Below are 23417 nucleotides of genomic sequence, written 5' to 3'. Positions count from 1 at the left end.
AATAGAGAACATATACAGTCAAATCAGGGCCATTTGAACATGTCGAGCTATCCAGACTCACAGAGGATGGACCAAATTTGACAGCAAAATAAATAAATGGACCAGGGATGGGTGGGTAAATACGGGCTTTAGGACCAGGAGTTGCGACTGAACTCTGGGGCGTATTCATTACGCATATTCTGTTGCAAAACGGTTCTTAAACAGAAGCAAACTGAATTAAACGGGTCCGAACAACCTCCATTTGTCCAATAGCAACTATTGTTTTCGTTGCAAAACGCACCTGTTTTGACTGACGATTACCCTGGACTGTAAAAGACTGGGGACGCACTGCAACCCCAACAAGCGAGTTCAAAGCACATCACATTTCAGATGCAAAACTGGGCAAGCCACGACTCATATCATGGTATAGAATGAGGTAACGAAAACGATTTTACTCCTTAAATTAATGCAGTCACATGTAGTAATATTGATTATGTTGCACGTTTGATCAAATCGGTCTGTTTATTCGTAGTTTAGTTGAATAATTCAGAACAATTGATGTCAACATCACAACCCATCCACTAAATATAGCTTGCTAACGGTAACAGTCTGTCTGGCTTTTTGTTTTTTAAAATCATCATCATCATCATCATATAGTCGCCATTTCATTTGCTAGCTATTCATCCCTATATCTAGCTAGATGTCCCGTGTAATACATTTACGAAATGGGAACACGCAGATGTGATTCTCTACAATAAAATGGCATCAGAACAACTATAGCAGTTAGTTGAGGTTAGCTACTACGTTAATTGGTTGATTCTCATGAAACCAGTTGTATCCATGGCGCTAGCAAATTGAGTTAGAAAACCATGCTGTGTCTGCAAGAATAAAATCTAAATCTAAAGATTAAGATGCCTAGTTTATGGCACAGTGTCTATGTTTATATACATTTGACATTTTCGCCTGAATTGTATGCAAAAAATAAAACTTTACTTTAGAAAAACCTAGCTAATTTATTTGAATAAATTACAACATATTTTGCTGTAGTTTGTCCATAAATCATAAAATTGTATACGTTAATAGAAGTTTACATTAATCTAATATTTGTTGATTTAAAAACAGTGTCTTCGCACATGTTTCTCATTTACAATAACACTTTTTGAAGTCGCTGTAAAAACTTTGTTTAAAGTGAATTTGTATTCCCCATGATGCGTCAGAAGGAGCAGTCCTTAGATGAGCGCAAGTTAATTTAATTTATTCACATTTTTTTTTATAAAAAATCAAATGTAACCTTTTTTATATGCCTTCAGAAGGAGAATCTTATTCTCAAACACCGTCTTTATGACACTTAACCATCTCATTACCCTAATGACTAAAAAAACTTAGACCCTTAAAGACCTTACCAACATGGAGGCATGAAGGGGCTTTACTGATGTGGCCAATTGTTTTGAGTCATAATGGCTGTCCCCTATCACTGGTAGATTGAGTTAAGGGCCTGTCATTACAAAACACACTTCTCATTCCTGCCCCATTTTTAGGGTCAGTTTTGGTAATGATAATAAGCTAATTGTAACGTATAGTCAATGGGTGTGTTAAACTGGTAACGTTAATTATTTACTAGGACCACTGCTTACACTCATTGTATAGATTTGTTTTTGTAAAACAGTAATTTGATTAAGTAGGGGGTAGTCAAGAAATCTGGGTTTATAAACCCCATTTTAATTGACTTAAAGCCACAATCTGGAGTTTGTTTTTCAGCAAAGAGCAACCACCACTTAAAGGAGGATATTCCCCAATTTGACATGTACCTGTTTAAGCACTTACCTATACTTTTGTTAGATATTCCAAGACAGTTGCTTGTCCATATTTAGATATTATATAGGCATATCATGTTATGCCATTTGTTCGCAGGATCCCATTCAATTTAGAAATGCATCTAAAATACCTTAGAACCAAACACATCCATGTCCTAATATGCCAATATTACCCATAAAGACCTTTTGGTTGATTTAAGTCACTTTTTTTGTCATTATGCTTTAATAAGGGGTGTTTTAGTAAATTGCATTAAAATCTGTGATTTTAGTGTTATGCAAATAATTTGGGATTAACAAATGACAGTTGGATGATGTACTGGGTTACTGAATCTCTGATAGAGCTCAGTACAGTTTTTCAATGGCAAACTATGCAACACTCATTACTGAAAAATGCATTTTCATCTCCAAAACCTGCTTATCATTACCGTAATGCACCAATTTTTAGGAAAAATCGAATGTAAACTTTTGCAATTTTGGCTTAATCTTAGTTTGTCTTTTGTTTATCCAATTGTGTACATAAAAATAACATATACATACATACACAAGTAATTGTGACAATATGTCAGAAAATATTGTTGTGGTAATGAGTGAAATTGCTAAATAAATGTTTATACAATTTTAAATATTTGATTTCAGTGTCATGTTTTAACTCAGGCCTTTTTATTAGGTGAGGAATGTAAAAACATGTTTTTTTTAAATAAATTGACTTGTTTGACTTTTTTGGACTTCCAAAACTATTGCGGTAATGAGAATTTTTGCATTGCGTAAAAATGCTTCATATCTTATCAATAAACATAACAATAATTATGACATAGATAAATACAGATCCTAATCTTAGACGAATTATGGTGGGACCTTTTTGTTGTTGTTGTTGTCATGTGTTCCTGAGTCAGTCGAGTGCTCATCTTCCTGACTCATCTTTGTTGTTATTAAAGTCTCTGGTAGTGGAGGATACCTTCTGAGTTGTTGTGGGTTAGCGAACTATCTATTGGGATATCTCATGTGGCATAATAAGAAGCAGTTTACTAAAGCTGTATTGTAAAATCAAGAACCATGTCACTTGCAGCATTAATACTTATTTCTCCCCTGTGATTTTCAACCATACTGTACACGGGTTCAGGGTTATTTCCTGTCTCTACATTATCAACAACATGGGGATCGTGATGTACAGCAGATGAAATTTAGCTCATCAGTAGTACATTTTACGACTTGCCAATCTCCAGCTCGACCAATCCCTGGGTTTGTGAGAGGGGGAGTTTCTTCTTAGAGTCATTCACCCCTATCAGGTGTCCCTGAGGACAACCACCCTGGTGACCTTACACATATCTCTTCACCTAGTTCATCTCAGACAGGAGGGACATCACTTCCAAATAGTTGTTCTGTTGTCAGTCTAGGTTTCCAGATTTATGACGCTCCATATGCAAAGAGTTTTGGAAGAGAGATTGTTGTTGTATCAGTATGTTTGTTACATTTAAAAAAAAATCTGCTGCTATTTGAGTTTGTCAGTTTTAGTAACCATTCTCTTTTGTTCTGTCTCTAGCTAGTCTCTCTCTCCACTTCTCCTCCTGGTGAAAGACAGCTACTTGATGTTGTTTTGTCTAGGCCTAAGTTGTTGTGTTCATTGTCAGTATCTTCCAGCATGTATCTCTGAGGTTGCTGTTAGGTCTTCGGCCTCTCATGAACACAACTTTGCAGTATTTAGTTTTTGTTGTTTGTTATATTACTTGTTCAGAACATTTCTTTCATTATTACCTACAGCTGAAAATAACTTTTGGATATTAGATAGGTGGTCCCTCACCAGCATTTCGACCAGAAATGTGGCTTTGCTGAATTGGATCTCTTGTTCGTACCCCCAGAGACATTTCCACTGCTCCAAGATGCCGCGGACGAGAAGAGTCCGACTCAGAAGGCATGCATATCATCCACCTGTTCTGAGTATATTACTCTTAAATGTTCAGTCCCTGGAAAATAAAGTAGATGCGCTCAGGGCGAGGATCTCCTTCAAGAGAGACATCAGGGACTGTAACATGCTCTGTTTCATGGAATCATGGCTCTCTCCAGGTATACCGTCCCTGGCCATACAGCCAGCGGTGTTCTCCGTACATCGCATGGACAAGAAGAAAGAACTGTCTGGGAAAGAGAGATGCGGAGGTGTGTTTTTCATGATTAACTACTCATGATGTGATTGTGGTAACATACAGGAACTCAAGTCCTTTTGTTCTCCCGATATGGAATACCTCACTATCAAATGCCGACCGCATTACCTCACCAAGATAATTTTCTTTGGCTATCGTCACGGCCGTTTATATTCCCCCGCAAGCCAACACATGACGGCTCTCGAGGAACTACGCTGGACTTTGTACAAACTGTAAACCGCATATAATGAGGCGACATTTATTTTGGCTGGGACTTTAATAAAGCAAATCGCTCGCTCATCAATAATTATTGACCATTGCTATTCCCCTTTCCAGGAAGGCTACAAGGCCCTCCCCCGCTCTCCCTTCGGCAAATCAGATCACACCTACATTCTGCTTCTCCCTTCCTATAGGCAAAAACTGATACAGGAAATACCCGTGGTAAGGACTGTTCAACATTGGTCTGACCAATCGGAATCTATGCTTCAAGATTGTTTTGATAACGCGGACTGGGAAATGTTCTGGGTTGTCTAAAAAAACAACATTGATGTATACGCTGACTCAGTTACTGAATTGATCAGGAAGTGCATAGAGGATGTTGTTCCCACTGTGACGAGTAGAACTTATCCAAGCCAAAAGGCAGCATTCACGCAAATTTGAAAGCACGAACCACTGCATTTAACCACGGCAAGATGACTGGGAACATGGCTGAGTAAAACAATCCAGCTATGCCCGTAAGGCAATCAAACAGACACATCTTCAGTACAGAGACAGTGGAGTTGCAATTCATCGGCTCAGACATGAGACGTATGTTGCAGGGACCTTAGACAATCACGGATTATAAAGTGGAAACCAGCTACGTTGCGTACACCGACGCTCTCGACAAACTAAACACCTTTTTGCCCACTACGGGGAAAACGTAGGGCCTCCGCCGCGTGGCCGACGTGAGTAAGACATTTAAGTGTGTTACCCCTCGCAAGGCTGCCGGCCCAGACGGTATCCATGTCTGCATCCTCAGAGCATGTTTAGACCAGCTGGCTGGAGTGTTTACGGACATTCAATCTCTCCCTATCCCTGTTTGCTGTCCCCACTTGCTTCAAGATGTCCACCATTGTTCCTGTACCCAAGAAAGTGAAGGCAACTGAACTAAATTACTATCGCCCCCTAGCACTCACTTCTGTGCTTTGAGAAGCTAGTTAAGGATCATATCACCTCCACCTTACCCGACCCACTTCAATTTGCATACTGTCCCAACAGATCCACGGATGACACAATCGCCATCGCACTGCACACTACCCTATCCCATCTGGACAAGAGGAATACCTATGTAAGAGAGCAGTAGTCGATGAACAGCATTATCTTCAACACCATAGTGCCTTCCAAGCTCATCACTTTGGGGCCCTGGGTCTGAACACTGCCCTATTCAACTGGGTCCTGGACTTCCTAACGGGCCCCCAGATGGTGAAGGTAGGCAACAACACCTCCGCTACGCTGATCCTCAACACAGGGGCCCACAAAGGCCCCCCTCCTATACTCTCTGTTCACCCATGACTGCGTGGCCACACGTCTCCAACTCAATCAAGTTTGCAGACGACACAACAGTAGTAGACCTAATTACTAACAATGACGAGACAGCCTACAGGGAGGAGATGAGAGCCCTGGTGGAGTGGTGCCAGGAAAATAACCTCTCCCTCAACGTCAACAACATGAAGGAGCTGATTGTGGACTTCAGGAGACAGCAGAAGGAGCATGCCCCCATCCAAATCGACGAGCCCCAGTGGAGAGGGTGAAAAGCTTAAAGGTCCTTGGGGTGCACATCACTGACCACCTCAAATGGTCTATCCACACAGACAGTTTGGTGAAGAAGGCGCAACACCGCCTCTTCAACGTCTAGGAGGCTGAAGAAATTTGGCTTGGACTCTAACAACCTCACAAATTCTACAGATGCACCATTGACAGCATCCTGTCAGACTGTATCACCACCTGGAATGGCAACTGCACCGTCTGCAATTGCAGGGCTCTCCAGAGGGTGGTGCTTTCAGCCCAAACATCACCGGGGGCACACTGCCTGCCCTCCAGGACTTCTACAGCACCCGGTGTCACAGGAAGGCCAAGAAGATCATCAAGGACCTCAGCCACCCGAGTCACGTCCTGTTCACCCTTCATCTAAAAGGCGGAGACAGTACAGGAGCGTCAAAGCTGGAAAACCATTTTCTATCAGGCCATCAGACTGTTAAATAATCACCACTAGCTGACCTCCGCCCAGTTCCCTGCCCTGAACTTAGTCACTGTAACTAGCCGGCTACCACCCAGTACTCTATCCTGCACCTTAAAGACTGCTGTACTATGTACATAGTCATTAAACACAGGTCACTTTACTAATGCTTACATACTGTTTTACTCACTTCATATGTATATACTGTATTCTAGTCAAGGCTCATCCTATATAACTACTGCTGTACACACCTTTTCTATTCATATACTGTCTATACATACCATCATAAACATATTTATTTTCCGGACTCTGACGTTGCTCATTCTAATATTTCTTAATTACCTTTACATTTCAGGGATGTGTGTATTGTTGGGCATTAATGTGCTGTTGGAGCATAAGCATTTCGCTGCACCTGTAACATCTTACAAATACCAATAACATTTGATAGTTAAAAAAAATATCTCTCTGCTCATCCTTCAGGTTGCATTGACCCTGCTAGTACTAGCCCAGTAGCCTAGCATCGAGGTGGAGGCTGGGTCACAGTGATCAGTAACCCGTCTAGGAGCCTCGACTCCAGGCTAGCCAGCCTGCCAGCGGAGGGAGGGGGCCTGGTCCTGGAATGGCCTGGTGAGCTGGACCGCCTAGCAGCAGAGGAAGGTTTGTGATGAGCGGGAAGAGCCTGCTGTTAAAGGTGATCCTGCTGGGGGACGGCGGCGTGGGGAAGTCTTCCTTAATGAACCGCTACGTCACGGACCGCTTCGACTCCCAGTCCTTCCACACCATCGGGGTCGAGTTCCTCAACAGAGACCTGGAGGTCAGATTTAGAGCAGTTTCTGAATTAGTATTTTGTTTTAAATTCTTCACATTATCTCCTTGCCACATTCTCAAACTGCAAAATAAGGGGAGGGACCTTGGACCTTCTCCTCCAATGAGATTGGAGCCAAGCTCTGTCTGAAATTGAATAATAATAATAATAATTATTGTGTCCCTTTCTGGATATGTATTGCATCTCAACTAACCACAGCACCGCGTCACAACATAAGTGCATAAATACCTTCAGTTCATCTAGAAAGTATTCAGACCACTTGACTTTTTCCACCATTTTGTTACATTACAGCCTTATTCTAAAATCGATTAAACAAAAATGTCCTCAATCTACACACAATACCCCATAATGAGAACACAGGTTTTTAGCTTTTATAAACTTATTTACATAAGTATTCAGAACCCTTGATATGAGACTCGAAATTGTTTCCATTGATCATCCTTGATGTTGCTACAACTTGGAGTCCACCTGTGGTATATTCAATTGAATGCACATGATTTGGAAATGCACACACCTGTCTATATAAGGTCCCCCAGTTGGCAGTGCATGTCAGAGTAAAAACCAAGCCATGAGGTCGAAAGGAATTGTCCGTAGAGCGCCGAGACAGGATTGTGTCGAGGCACAGATCTGGGGAAGGGTGCCAAAAATGTCTGTAGCATGGAAGATCCCCAAGAACACAGTGGCAGAAGCTTGGAACCACCAAGACTCCTTCTAGAGCTGGCAGCCCGGCCAAACTGAGCAATCGGGGGAGAAGGGCCTTGGTCAGGGAGGTGACCAAGAACCCGATGGTCACTCTGACAGAGCTCCAGAGTTCCTCTGGTGGAGAACCTTCCAGAAGTACAACCATCTCTGCAGCACTCCACCAATCATGTCTTTTATGGTAGAGTGAGTGGCCTGATGGAAGCCGCTTGTCAGTAAAAGGCACATGAAAGCCCACTTGGAGTTTGCCAAATGGCACCTAACGACTCTTAGACCATGATAAACAAGATTCTCTGGTCTGTTGAAACCAAGATTGAACTCTTTGGCCTGAATGCCAAGCGTCACATCTGGAGGATGGCACCATTCCTACGGTGAACCCCAACCCCACGGTGAAGCATGGTGGTGGTAGGATCGAGGGAAAGATTGAATGGCGCAAAGTACAGAGAGATCCTTGATGACAACCTGCTCCAGAGCGCTCAGGACCTCAGACTTGGGCGAAGGTTCACCTTCCAACAGGACAACGACGCTAAGTATACAACCAAGACAACGCAGGAGCAGCTTTGGGAAAAGTATCTGAATGTCCTTGAGTGGCCCAGACTTGAACATCTCTGGAGACACCTGAAAATAGCTGCGCTGCAAAAATGTCTAAACCTGTTTTTGATTTGTCATTATGGTGTATTGTGTCTAGATTGAGGGGGGGGGGGGGTAGGGGGGACGACGACAATGTAATCTATTTTAGAATAAGGCTGTAACGTAACCAAATGTGGAAAAAGTCAAGGGGTCTGAACTTTCTGAATGCACTGTATGTACATACATTAATCAGCAAGAACTACAGCAGACAACGTAATTCAGTTTGTGAATTTCTATTCCCGGAGAGAGGGGGGGGGGGGGGGGGGGGGTTGAGCAGTTATTTGTTTGATTGTTGTATAGTCTTATTGCACCCTATTCTCTATATAGGCTAGTGCAGTGGACTACTTTTTGACCCCACAGTATGTGTTTTTATTAATGTATTATATGCTGTGTTACTGTCATTTATTCCTCCTCCCATGTCTAATGTTTTATCTTTATGATTGCTGTGCATATTATGTACAAATCTAATCCTTTTTGGGAGCAATAAAGGTTTCTCTTTGGTACAATAAACGTTTTCATTCACTTCCTCTCTCCAGGTGGACGGGCGCCTGGTGACCCTTCAGATCTGGGACACGGCGGGTCAGGAGCGCTTCAAGTCCCTGAGGACGCCGTTCTACCGTGGCGCCGACTGCTGCCTCCTCACCTTCGCTGTAGACGACCTGCACAGCTTCCAGAACCTGGCCAGCTGGAAGAAAGAGTTCATGTTTTACTCTGACGTACGAGACCCAAAGAGGTTCCCCTTCGTTGTTCTGGGCAACAAGGTGGACAAAGAGGGGAGGGAGGTGGGGGAGGACGAGGCTCAGGCCTGGTGCGAGGAGAACGGCTGTTGTCCCTACTTCGAGACCAGTGCAAAGGACGATACGAACGTGGGAATGGCGTTTGAGGCAGCGGTACTGGAGGTTCTGGCGGCGGAGGATCAGATCGACCACACAATGTTGAGTAGCACTATCGATCTCCACGGCAACCGTAAAGTAACGCGCTCTTCTTGCTGCTGATTGGTTGAAAGGATTGGTCGGAGCTAGCCCCTCCCCGAGTCCTCTCTGTCTAGCCTGTAGCACTCTGGGAGCTCTCCACTGATGATGATGCAGGTACAAGCTACTGAGACAACTTGATTATCAACACCGCTGATTTTAAATAGTGTTGTGTTGTCGGCACAGACTGATTTGGAAGAGTATTGGATAATCAATACATCTGATTTTGAAAGGTTATCAATGAGGTACAATGTAACAGGTACACCGTGTTGTTCAACTCTGTCTGCGTTCTGCAGTATCTCACAACACTGCTGTCTACATCCAGCCAGCTTCATGTACCTGCCCTGTTCTACATCCAGCCAGCTTCATGTACCTGCCCTGTTCTACATCCAGCCAGCTTCATGTACCTGCCCTGTTCTACATCCAGCCAGCTTCATGTACCTGCCCTGTTCTACATCCAGCCAGCTTCATGTACCTGCCCTGTTCTACATCCAGCCAGCTTCATGTACCTGCCCTGTTCTACATCCAGCCAGCTTCATGTACCTGCCCTGTTCTACATCCAGCCAGCTTCATGTACCTGCCCTGTTCTACATCCAGCCAGCTTCATGTACCTGCCCTGTTCTACATCCAGCCAGCTTCATGTACCTGCCCTGTTCTACATCCAGCCAGCTTCATGTACCTGCCATGTGAAGTGTTTTCACCATTTACGCTTATCCCTCCTACATAAGTCATTTTAATCTGATAATATTCATGTGTCCTTTCTGTACTCCTCTCCAAGAGCACAGGCTGCTTGTGGCACAGCAACATGCTCATTCATTAATCTCTTTGTCTTCTGAGGTCTCAGAGGTACTCTGACCAGAACATGACCATCACCCTGTCAGATCTCACAGATACTCTGACCAGAATATGACCATCACCCTGTCAGATCTCACAGATACTCTGACCAGAACATGACCATCACCCTGTCAGATCTCACAGATACTCTGACCAGAACATGACCATCACCCTGTCAGATCTCACAGATACTCTGACCAGAACATGATTCGGACATAGACCTGGTCTGTTGACTGACTGGTATAATATAATATAATGACATAGACCTGGTCTGCTGACTGACTGGTATAATATAATATAATGACATAGACCTGGTCTGTTGACTGACTGGTATAATATAATATAATGACATAGACCTGGTCTGACTGACTGGTATAATATAATATAATGACATAGACCTGGTCTGACTGACTGGTATAATATAATATAATGACATAGACCTGGTCTGTTGACTGACTGGTATAATATAATATAATGACATAGACCTGGTCTGTTGACTGACTGGTATAATATAATATAATGACATAGACCTGGTCTGTTGACTGACTGGTATAATATAATATAATGACATAGACCTGGTCTGTTGACTGACTGGTATAATATAATATAATGACATAGACCTGGTCTGTTGACTGACTGGTATAATATAATATAATGACATAGACCTGGTCTGTTGACTGACTGGTATAATATAATATAATGACATAGACCTGGTCTGTTGACTGACTGGTATAATATAATATAATGACATAGACCTGGTCTGCTGACTGGTATAATATAATATAATGACATAGACCTGGTCTGACTGACTGGTATAATATAATATAATGACATAGACCTGGTCTGTTGACTGGTATAATATAATATAATGACATAGACCTGGTCTGTTGACTGACTGGTATAATATAATATAATGACATAGACCTGGTCTGCTGACTGACTGGTATAATATAATATAATGACATAGACCTGGTCTGTTGACTGGTATAATATAATATAATGACATAGACCTGGTCTGTTGACTGGTATAATATAATGTAATGACATAGACCTGGTCTGACTGACTGGTATAATATAATATAATGACATAGACCTGGTCTGTTGACTGACTGGTATAATATAATATAATGACATAGACCTGGTCTGACTGACTGATATAATATAATATAATGACATAGACCTGGTCTGTTGACTGATATAATATAATGTAATGACATAGACCTGGTCTGCTGACTGACTGGTATAATATAATATAATGACATAGACCTGGTCTGTTGACTGACTGGTATAATATAATATAATGACATAGACCTGGTCTGTTGACTGGTATAATATAATATAATGACATAGACCTGGTCTGACTGACTGACTGGTATAATATAATATAATGACATAGACCTGGTCTGTTGACTGACTGGTATAATATAATATAATGACATAGACCTGGTCTGTTGACTGACTGGTATAATATAATATAATGACATAGACCTGGTCTGTTGACTGGTATAATATAATATAATGACATAGACCTGGTCTGACTGACTGGTATAATATAATATAATGACATAGACCTGGTCTGTTGACTGGTATAATATAATATAATGACATAGACCTGGTCTGACTGACTGGTATAATATAATATAATGACATAGACCTGGTCTGTTGACTGACTGGTATAATATAATATAATGACATAGACCTGGTCTGTTGACTGACTGGTATAATATAATATAATGACATAGACCTGGTCTGCTGACTGACTGGTATAATATAATATAATGACATAGACCTGGTCTGACTGACTGGTATAATATAATATAATGACATAGACCTGGTCTGACTGACTGGTATAATATAATATAATGACATAGACCTGGTCTGTTGACTGACTGGTATAATATAATGTAATGACATAGACCTGGTCTGTTGACTGACTGGTATAATATAATATAATGACATAGACCTGGTCTGACTGACTGGTATAATATAATATAATGACATAGACCTGGTCTGTTGACTGACTGGTATAATATAATGTAATGACATAGACCTGGTCTGTTGACTGACTGGTATAATATAATATAATGACATAGACCTGGTCTGTTGACTGGTATAATATAATGTAATGACATAGACCTGGTCTGTTGACTGATATAATATAATGTAATGACATAGACCTGGTCTGTTGACTGGTATAATATAATATAATGACATAGACCTGGTCTGTTGACTGGTATAATATAATATAATGACATAGACCTGGTCTGTTGACTGGTATAATATAATGTAATGACATAGACCTGGTCTGTTGACTGACTGGTATAATATAATATAATGACATAGACCTGGTCTGACTGACTGGTATAATATAATATAATGACATAGACCTGGTCTGTTGACTGACTGGTATAATATAATATAATGACATAGACCTGGTCTGTTGACTGACTGGTATAATATAATATAATGACATAGACCTGGTCTGTTGACTGGTATAATATAATGTAATGACATAGACCTGGTCTGTTGACTGACTGGTATAATATAATATAATGACATAGACCTGGTCTGTTGACTGACTGGTATAATATAATATAATGACATAGACCTGGTCTGACTGACTGGTATAATATAATATAATGACATAGACCTGGTCTGTTGACTGGTATAATATAATATAATGACATAGACCTGGTCTGTTGACTGACTGGTATAATATAATATAATGACATAGACCTGGTCTGTTGACTGGTATAATATAATATAATGACATAGACCTGGTCTGTTGACTGGTATAATATAATATAATGACATAGACCTGGTCTGTTGACTGACTGGTATAATATAATATAATGACATAGACCTGGTCTGTTGACTGGTATAATATAATATAATGACATAGACCTGGTCTGCTGACTGACTGGTATAATATAATGTAATGACATAGACCTGGTCTGTTGACTGACTGGTATAATATAATATAATGACATAGACCTGGTCTGTTGACTGGTATAATATAATGTAATGACATAGACCTGGTCTGTTGACTGGTATAATATAATGACATAGACCTGGTCTGTTGACTGACTGGTATAATATAATGTAATGACATAGACCTGGTCTGTTGACTGACTGGTATAATATAATATAATGACATAGACCTGGTCTGTTGACTGACTGGTATAATATAATATAATGACATAGACCTGGTCTGACTGACTGGTATAATATAATATAATGACATAGACCTGGTCTGTTGACTGGTATAATATAATATAATGACATAGACCTGGTCTGTTGACTGACTGGTATAATATAATATAATGACATAGACCTGGTCTGTTGACTGACTGGTATAATATAATATAATGACATAGACCTGGTCTGACTGACTGGTATAATATAATATAATGACATAGACCTGGTCTGACTGACTGGTATAATATAATATAATGACATAGACCTGGTCTGCTGACTGACTGGTATAATATAATGTAATGACATAGACCTGGTCTGTTGACTGACTGGTATAATATAATATAATGACATAGACCTGGTCTGACTGACTGACTGGTATAATATAATATAATGACATAGACCTGGTCTGTTGACTGGTATAATATAATATAATGACATAGACCTGGTCTGTTGACTGATATAATATAATGTAATGACATAGACCTGGTCTGTTGACTGACTGGTATAATATAATATAATGACATAGACCTGGTCTGACTGACTGACTGGTATAATATAATATAATGACATAGACCTGGTCTGTTGACTGGTATAATATAATATAATGACATAGACCTGGTCTGACTGACTGACTGGTATAATATAATATAATGACATAGACCTGGTCTGTTGACTGGTATAATATAATATAATGACATAGACCTGGTCTGTTGACTGACTGGTATAATATAATATAATGACATAGACCTGGTCTGACTGACTGACTGGTATAATATAATATAATGACATAGACCTGGTCTGTTGACTGGTATAATATAATATAATGACATAGACCTGGTCTGTTGACTGACTGGTATAATATAATGTAATGACATAGACCTGGTCTGTTGACTGACTGGTATAATATAATATAATGACATAGACCTGGTCTGTTGACTGGTATAATATAATATAATGACATAGACCTGGTCTGTTGACTGATATAATATAATGTAATGACATAGACCTGGTCTGTTGACTGACTGGTATAATATAATATAATGACATAGACCTGGTCTGTTGACTGGTATAATATAATATAATGACATAGACCTGGTCTGTTGACTGATATAATATAATGTAATGACATAGACCTGGTCTGTTGACTGGTATAATATAATGTAATGACATAGACCTGGTCTGTTGACTGACTGGTATAATATAATATAATGACATAGACCTGGTCTGTTGACTGACTGGTATAATATAATATAATGACATAGACCTGGTCTGTTGACTGACTGGTATAATATAATATAATGACATAGACCTGGTCTGTTGACTGACTGGTATAATATAATATAATGACATAGACCTGGTCTGTTGACTGACTGGTATAATATAATATAATGACATAGACCTGGTCTGTTGACTGACTGGTATAATATAATATAATGACATAGACCTGGTCTGTTGACTGACTGGTATAATATAATATAATGACATAGACCTGGTCTGTTGACTGACTGGTATAATATAATATAATGACATAGACCTGGTCTGTTGACTGACTGGTATAATATAATATAATGACATAGACCTGGTCTGTTGACTGGTATAATATAATGTAATGACATAGACCTGGTCTGTTGACTGATATAATATAATATAATGACATAGACCTGGTCTGTTGACTGACTGGTATAATATAATATAATGACATAGACCTGGTCTGCTGACTGACTGGTATAATATAATATAATGACATAGACCTGGTCTGTTGACTGACTGGTATAATATAATATAATGACATAGACCTGGTCTGTTGACTGACTGGTATAATATAATATAATGACATAGACCTGGTCTGACTGACTGGTATAATATAATATAATGACATAGACCTGGTCTGACTGACTGGTATAATATAATATAATGACATAGACCTGGTCTGTTGACTGACTGGTATAATATAATATAATGACATAGACCTGGTCTGTTGACTGACTGGTATAATATAATATAATGACATAGACCTGGTCTGTTGACTGACTGGTATAATATAATGTAATGACATAGACCTGGTCTGTTGACTGACTGGTATAATATAATATAATGACATAGACCTGGTCTGTTGACTGGTATAATATAATGTAATGACATAGACCTGGTCTGTTGACTGGTATAATATAATGTAATGACATAGACCTGGTCTGTTGACTGGTATAATATAATGTAATGACATAGACCTGGTCTGTTGACTGGTATAATATAATGTAATGACATAGACCTGGTCTGACTGACTGGTATAATATAATATAATGACATAGACCTGGTCTGTTGACTGACTGGTATAATATAATATAATGACATAGACCTGGTCTGACTGACTGGTATAATATAATATAATGACATAGACCTGGTCTGACTGACTGGTATAATATAATATAATGACATAGACCTGGTCTGTTGACTGACTGGTATAATATAATATAATGACATAGACCTGGTCTGTTGACTGACTGGTATAATATAATATAATGACATAGACCTGGTCTGTTGACTGACTGGTATAATATAATATAATGACATAGACCTGGTCTGACTGACTGGTATAATATAATATAATGACATAGACCTGGTCTGACTGACTGGTATAATATAATATAATGACATAGACCTGGTCTGTTGACTGACTGGTATAATATAATATAATGACATAGACCTGGTCTGTTGACTGACTGGTATAATATAATATAATGACATAGACCTGGTCTGTTGACTGACTGGTATAATATAATATAATGACATAGACCTGGTCTGTTGACTGACTGGTATAATATAATATAATGACATAGACCTGGTCTGTTGACTGACTGGTATAATATAATGACATAGACCTGGTCTGACTGACTGGTATAATATAATATAATGACATAGACCTGGTCTGTTGACTGACTGGTATAATATAATATAATGACATAGACCTGGTCTGTTGACTGACTGGTATAATATAATATAATGACATAGACCTGGTCTGTTGACTGACTGGTATAATATAATATAATGACATAGACCTGGTCTGTTGACTGGTATAATATAATATAATGACATAGACCTGGTCTGTTGACTGACTGGTATAATATAATATAATGACATAGACCTGGTCTGACTGACTGGTATAATATAATATAATGACATAGACCTGGTCTGTTGACTGACTGGTATAATATAATATAATGACATAGACCTGGTCTGTTGACTGACTGGTATAATATAATATAATGACATAGACCTGGTCTGTTGACTGACTGGTATAATATAATATAATGACATAGACCTGGTCTGTTGACTGACTGGTATAATATAATATAATGACATAGACCTGGTCTGTTGACTGGTATAATATAATATAATGACATAGACCTGGTCTGTTGACTGGTATAATATAATATAATGACATAGACCTGGTCTGTTGACTGGTATAATATAATATAATGACATAGACCTGGTCTGTTGACTGACTGGTATAATATAATATAATGACATAGACCTGGTCTGTTGACTGACTGGTATAATATAATATAATGACATAGACCTGGTCTGTTGACTGACTGATGGAATATAGTATAATTTAATACACTGACATAGACCTCCAAGTGAAGCTGGCCTTTTCCCCAGTTCAGTTTAAGAACTGACAACAGTGATTACACACATTACTGTACCAGGAAAAATGTTTACTGCACAAAGGAACTACATTTTCTTTGATTTTCTCCCAAAGGGAAAGATGTTTCTGTTCTGTCGTATCTGTTAACACTGGGTACATATGAGGTATCTACGGTTGTGGCCAAAAGTTTTGAGAATGACACAAATTTTCATTTTCACAAAGTCTGCTGCCTCAGTTTATGTGATGGCAATTTGCATATACTCCAGAATGTTATGAAGAGTGATCAGATGAATTGCAATTAATTGCAAAGTCCTTCTTTGCCATGCAAATTAACGGAATCCCCCAAAAACATTTTAGCCCTGCCACAAAAGGACCAGCTGACATCATGTCAGTGATTCTCTCGTTAACACAGGTGTGATTGTTGACTAGGACAAGGCTGGAGATCACCCTGTCATGCTGATTGAGTTCGAATAACAGACTGGAAGCTTCAAAAGGAGGGTGGTGCTTGGAATCATTGTTCTTCCTCTATCAACCATGGTTACCTGCAAGGAAACACGTGCCGTCATCATTGCTTTGCACAAAAAGGGCTTCACAGGCAAGGATATTGCTGCCAGTAAGATTCTCTCCAGGAAAAACATCAGGGACAGACATATTCTGCAAAAGGTACAATGATTGGACTGCTGAGGACTGGGGTAAAGTCAATTTCTCTGATGAATCCCCTTTTCGATTGTTTAGGGCATCCGGAAAAAAGCTTGTCCGGAGAAGACAAGGTGAGCTCTATCATCAGTCCTGTGTCATGCCAACAGTAAAGCATCCTGAGACCATTCATGTGTGGGGTTGCTTCTCAGCCAAGGGAGTGGGCTCTCTCACAATTTTGCCTAAGAACACAGCCATGAATAAAGAATGGTACCAACATATCCTCCGAGAGCAACTTCTCCCAACCATCCAGGAACAGTTTGGTGACAAACAATGCCTTTTCCAGCATGATGGAGCACCTTGCCATAAGGCAAAAGTGATAACTAAGTGGCTCGGGGAACAAAACATCGATATTTGGTCTGGACACTCCCCAGACCTTAATCCCATTGAGAATTTGTGGTCAATCCTGAAGAGGTGGGTGGACAAACAAAAACCCACAAATTCTGACGAACTCCAAGCATTGATTATGCAAGAATGGGCTGCCATCAGTCAGGATGTGGCCCAGAAGTTAATTGCCAGCATGCCGGGGTGGATGGCAGAGGTCTTGAAAAAGAAGGGTCAACACTGAAAATATTGACTCTTTGCATCAACTTCATGTAATTGTCAATAAAAGCCTTTGACACTTATGAAATGCTTGTAATTACACTTCAGTATTCCATAGTAACATCTGACTAAAATATCTAAAGACACTGAAGCTGCAAACTTTGTGGATATTAATATTTGTGTCATTCTCAACTTTTGTCCACGGCTGTATTCCAGATGATCCGGTATTCTCTCCAAATATCCTATAGGACTAACACTTCCTAGAAAGCCTGTGTGTGAGAGTTGTAGGAGACACCGGCTGTAATTTCATCCCTTACCCACTACGGTACATCCCTTTTTTGTGAGATCCTTTCATTTTTTCGGTCTCTCTTGACACTTTAATGTTAAGGATATAATGTTCTTTGTCAATAAAGCGCATTCCCTGTAGAGAAGCCAGTTTTTGTTTGGCAAGCGGCAGATCCATTTCTCTTTTCAGAAGTGCATTTGTTCTGATATTTACTGTGTGTTTTCTACCATGTAACGTGTGTTTGGGTTGGTGTTTCACTAAGGAAGAGTGATGTTTGTTTCTCAGCCCTGCTGCCTTGCCGGTCTTCCGCCTGGGCCCTGTTCTGGAAAGTTACACATCTTTTGTATCTTCACTTTTACCAATCTAATCAGGACTTTATAAAAACACACAAACATAACTAATCTGCCTCTCAATTCAAATGACATGACTGTCTGGTACAGCAGAGGGGTCCACTGGGAAAGAGCCAGACATTCAATGAAACTTCAGCATTGGGTTATGTTGACTCTGTTCTCATGTTACATCTGTATCTATTGAAGGTGTTGATTTTTACTCGGCCCGTGGTATTTAGGAAAAACAGTTTAAACAAAATAACTATTTATCATGTTCCAGGTCATGGTACGTAACAGAAGAGACGTATTAACTGACACGTGAATGTCTTGTTTTAACAGTTAACTATACTATATTTCTTAAAGTCAGACGTCACATTTTACTGCTAGTTAAACTATACCCCTGAGAATGTGTTAAATCTTTCACACTCTGTTTTAACAGACAGTTCTTGTCTCCTCACCGTCTTGTCTCACCCGTCTTGTCTCACCCGTCTTGTCTCACCCGTCTTGTCTCATCCCCACTAACCAATGCTGATGACCCTGTGTTTGTTTTTCAATGTACTCCGTTTCCTTTGGAGTACACAAAGACATGGTTAATGTACATTGTAAATGGCATTCATTTGAATTCCTGAAATAATACTGTACCAACTGACTGAAATCATGTAAACTCCACCCAAGTGTTTAGTCTGCTTTGAGCTGAGTAAGAGATGTAGAACTATCATACAGTTGTGATGCAGGAATATAACTATATATGTGTTGATTGCTTGTTGCAAATCCAATATCAAAACTTCGTTAAAACCACTCTTCCCCTCGTTGCCCTGTGGAGCTTAAGACTGTCCCTTTACAGAGCTGCTTCCCAAATGGCCCCCGATTTAATACAATATATAGTGCACTACTTTTGACCAGAGCCCCATGGCCCCACTATATAGTAGGTAGCCTAGTGGTTAGAGCATTGGGCCAGTAACTGGACGGTTTCTAGATCTGAATCCCCAAGCTGACAAGATAAAAATCTGTTGTTCAGCCCCTGAGGAAGACAGTTAACCCACTCTTCCATCAGGCACCGAAGACGTGGAGGTCGATTGAAGGCAGCCCCGCCGCATCTCTCATTCAGAGGGGTGGGTTAAATGCAGGAAGACACATTTCAGTTGAATACATTGTTGTACAACTGACTAGGTATCCCCCTTTATAGGGAATCGGCCCTATGGCCCCTGGTCAAAATGATGGCACTATATAGGGAATTGGCCCTGTGGCCCCTGGTCAAAATGATGGCACTATATAGGGAATTGGCCCTGTGGCCCCTGGTCAAAATGATGGCACTATATAGGGAATCGGCCCTATGGCCCCTGGTCAAAATGATGGCACCATATAGGGAATCGGCCCTATGGCCCCTGGTCAAAATGATGGCACTATATAGGGAATTGGCCCTGTGGCCCCTGGTCAAAATGATGGCACTATATAGGGAATTGGCCCTGTGGCCCCTGGTCAAAATGATGGCACTATATAGGGAATTGGCCCTGTGGCCCCTGGTCAAAATGATGGCACTATATAGGGAATCGGCCCTATGGCCCCTGGTCAAAATGATGGCACTATATAGGGAATTGGCCCTGTGGCCCCTGGTCAAAATGATGGCACTATATAGGGAATCGGCCCTATGGCCCCTGGTCAAAATGATGGAACTATATAGGGAATTGGCCCTGTGGCCCCTGGTCAAAATGATGGCACTTTATAGGGAATTGGCCCTGTGGCCCCTGGTCAAAATGATGGCACTATATAGGGAATCGGCCCTGTGGCCCCTGGTCAAAATGATGGCACTATATAGGGAATCGGCCTTATGGCCCCTGGTCAAAATGATGGCACTATATAGGGAATCGGCCCTATGGCCCCTGGTCAAAATGATGGCACTATATAGGGAATCGGCCCTATGGCCCCTGGTCAAAATGATGGCACTATATAGGGAATCGGCCCTATGGCCCCTGGTCAAAATGAATGCACTATATAGGGAATCGGCCCTATGGCCCCTGGTCAAAATGATGACACTATATAGGGAATCGGCCCTATGGCCCCTGGTCAAAATGATGGCACTATATTAGGGAATCGGCCCTATGGCCCCTGGTCAAAATGATGGCACTTTATAGGGAATCGGTTGCCATATGGGATGCAGTCAGATTGATGTAGGTGTGAATACTATCCAATACTGTACAACAATAAAACCAAACAGGAAACATACCAAATACAGGAACGGACTTGTATGTGGTTCTTCTTTTAGAAGCCCAACTCCCAACCAACACGCCCCCACCGTGTACAAGTCATTTACTATGCATTTAAACTGGAGTTATGTAAGTTATGTAAACATACATTAACAGGAAACAACTTCATAGTACTGCAGAGCCCACGTATGGCTCCAACACTTGAAACAACTTCATAGTACTGCAGAGCCCACGTATGGCTCCAACACTTGAAAGAACTTCGTCGTACTTACTTCACAGTCTATGTTTAGCTTGATTCAGATAATCTGCAATAAATACAAAGAAGTTGTATTTTAACGTGGAATAATAGCCTGACAATAAATCTGGCCTGGTCCTAAAATGACTAGCTAGATCCAAAGCAGGAGGAAGTAGATGTATACTCTGCAGGAATTTCAACAACAGCTCCCAAACTAAACCACCCACTGGGCTAAAATACAAACTAAACCACCCACTGGGCTAAGAAGACAAACTAAACCACCCACTGGGCTAAAACGACAAACTAAGAAGGCACAATAAGGTGTGTGGGCTTAAAGAACAACAATATAAAACAAATGTTTTTTTTTTTTTTACATTTTAGGGACGAATCTTTTGAGGGACAGTTTCCCGGACCCAGATTAGTAGGCTTAGTCCTGGATTAAAAAGCAAAGAGCAATGATGATTCTCCACTGAAAGTGCTATTAAATCCAGGATTAGGCTTAATCTGGGTCTGGGAAACTGGCACTTCACGTTTAGGGAGTCAGCTCCAACTGATCCTTCTTATGGGTTACCATGGAAGAATGAGGGAGTCAGCTCCAACTGATCCTTCTTATGGGTTACCATGGAGGAATGAGGGAGTCAGCTCCAACTGATCCTTCTTAGGGGTTACCATGGAGGAATGAGGGGGTCAGCTCCAACGGATCCTTCTTAGGGGTTACCATGGAAGAATGAGGGAGTCAGCTCCAACTGATCCTTCTTAGGGGTTACCATGGAGGAATGAGGGGGTCAGCTCCAACTGATCCTTCTTAGGGGTTACCATGGAGGAATGAGGGGGTCAGCGCCAACTGATCCTTCTTAGGGGTTACCATGGAGGAATGAGGGGGTCAGCTCCAACTGATCCTTCTTAGGGGTTACCATGGAGGAATGAGGGGGTCAGCTCCAACTGATCCTTCTTAGGGGTTACCATGGAGGAATGAGGGGGTCAGCTCCAACTGATCCTTCTTAGGGGTTACCATGGAGGAATGAGGGGGTCAGCTCCAACTGATCCTTCTTAGGGGCTACCATGGAGGAATGAGGGGGTCAGCTCCAACTGATCCTTCTTAGGGGTTACCATGGAGGAATGAGGGGGTCAGCTCCAACTGATCCTTCTTAGGGGTTACCATGGAGGAATGAGGGGGTCAGCTCCAACTGATCCTTCTTAGGGGTTACCATGGAGGAATGAGGGGGTCAGCTCAAACTGATCCTTCTTAGGGGTTACCATGGAGGAATGAGGGGGTCAGCTCCAACTGATCCTTCTTAGGGGTTACCATGGAGGAATGAGGGGGTCAGCTCCAACTGATCCTTCTTAGGGGCTACCATGGAGGAATGAGGGGGCCAGTCAGGAGGTAGACTATCAGATATGATGTGAGTAAAGGGAGCACATTGTCCCTCAACTGTCTTGGAGTCTTCTGTATAGCTCGAAGCTCTTACGCTTCTTATTCCTCCTCGTCCACCGGTCTGACTGCAAGGTGGAGATGGAGCCGAGTGAGTGTAATCTGACTGCCAGGTGGAGGGAGCCGAGTGTCTGTAATCTGACTGCCAGGTGGAGGGAGCTGAGTGTTTCTATAGTCTGACTGCCAGGTGGAGGGAGCTGAGTGTTTCTATAGTCTGACTGCCAGGTGGAGGGAGCTGAGTGTTTCTATAGTCTGACTGCCAGGTGGAGGGAGCTGAGTGTATCTATAGTCTGACTGCCAGGTGGAGGGAGCTAAGTGTTTCTATAGTCTGACTGCCAGGTGGAGGGAGCTGAGTGTTTCTATAGTCTGACTGCCAGGTGGAGGGAGCTAAGTGTTTCTATAGTCTGACTGCCAGGTGGAGGGAGCTGAGTGTCTGTAATCTGACTGCCAGGTGGAGGGAGCTGAGTGTTTCTATAGTCTGACTGCCAGGTGGAGGGAGCTGAGTGTATCTATAGTCTGACTGCCAGGTAGAGGGAGCTAAGTGTTTCTATAGTCTGACTGCCAGGTGGAGGGAGCTGAGTGTCTGTAATCTGACTGCCAGGTGGAGGGAGCTGAGTGTTTCTATAGTCTGACTGCCAGGTGGAGGGAGCTGAGTGTATCTATAGTCTGACTGCCAGGTGGAGGGAGCCGAGTGTCTGTAATCTGACTGCCAGGTGGAGGGAGCTGAGTGTCTGTAATCTGACTG

At 41.2% G+C, this 23417-nt stretch overlaps 2 protein-coding genes across 3 annotated transcripts in view; one reads left to right on the top strand and one right to left on the bottom strand.

Moving 5' to 3' along the window:
- The window catches only part of LOC110504367 (rho-related GTP-binding protein RhoG), a 666992-nt gene that overhangs the window by 258764 nt on the left and 384811 nt on the right, over window positions 1-23417 (bottom strand). The gene's annotated exons all lie outside the window — the stretch shown is intronic.
- On the top strand, window positions 103-11062 carry rab9b (RAB9B, member RAS oncogene family). The gene is made up of 3 exons (XM_021583336.3): window positions 103-415; window positions 6624-6957; window positions 8835-11062. Exons 2-3 carry the CDS (start codon window positions 6808-6810, stop codon window positions 9291-9293), a joined length of 609 nt encoding a protein of 202 aa, XP_021439011.1. The 5' UTR covers window positions 103-415; window positions 6624-6807; the 3' UTR covers window positions 9294-11062.

This window comes from Oncorhynchus mykiss, chromosome 25 (assembly GCF_057628025.1).
Source record: "Oncorhynchus mykiss isolate SJ-2025 chromosome 25, ASM5762802v1, whole genome shotgun sequence".
Lineage (NCBI taxonomy): Eukaryota > Metazoa > Chordata > Actinopteri > Salmoniformes > Salmonidae > Oncorhynchus > Oncorhynchus mykiss.
The sequence above is the reverse complement of the archived record's forward strand: the minus strand, read 5'-3'. Positions and strand labels throughout refer to the sequence as shown.

Bases quoted from the DNA above. Each gene is read 5' to 3' on its own strand.
- rab9b (XM_021583336.3), top strand. From the start codon at position 6,808: ATGAGCGGGAAGAGCCTGCTGTTAAAGGTGATCCTGCTGGGGGACGGC. The intron at 6,958-8,834 runs GTCAGATTTAGA...TCCTCTCTCCAG, and splicing joins TCCTCAACAGAGACCTGGAG to GTGGACGGGCGCCTGGTGAC.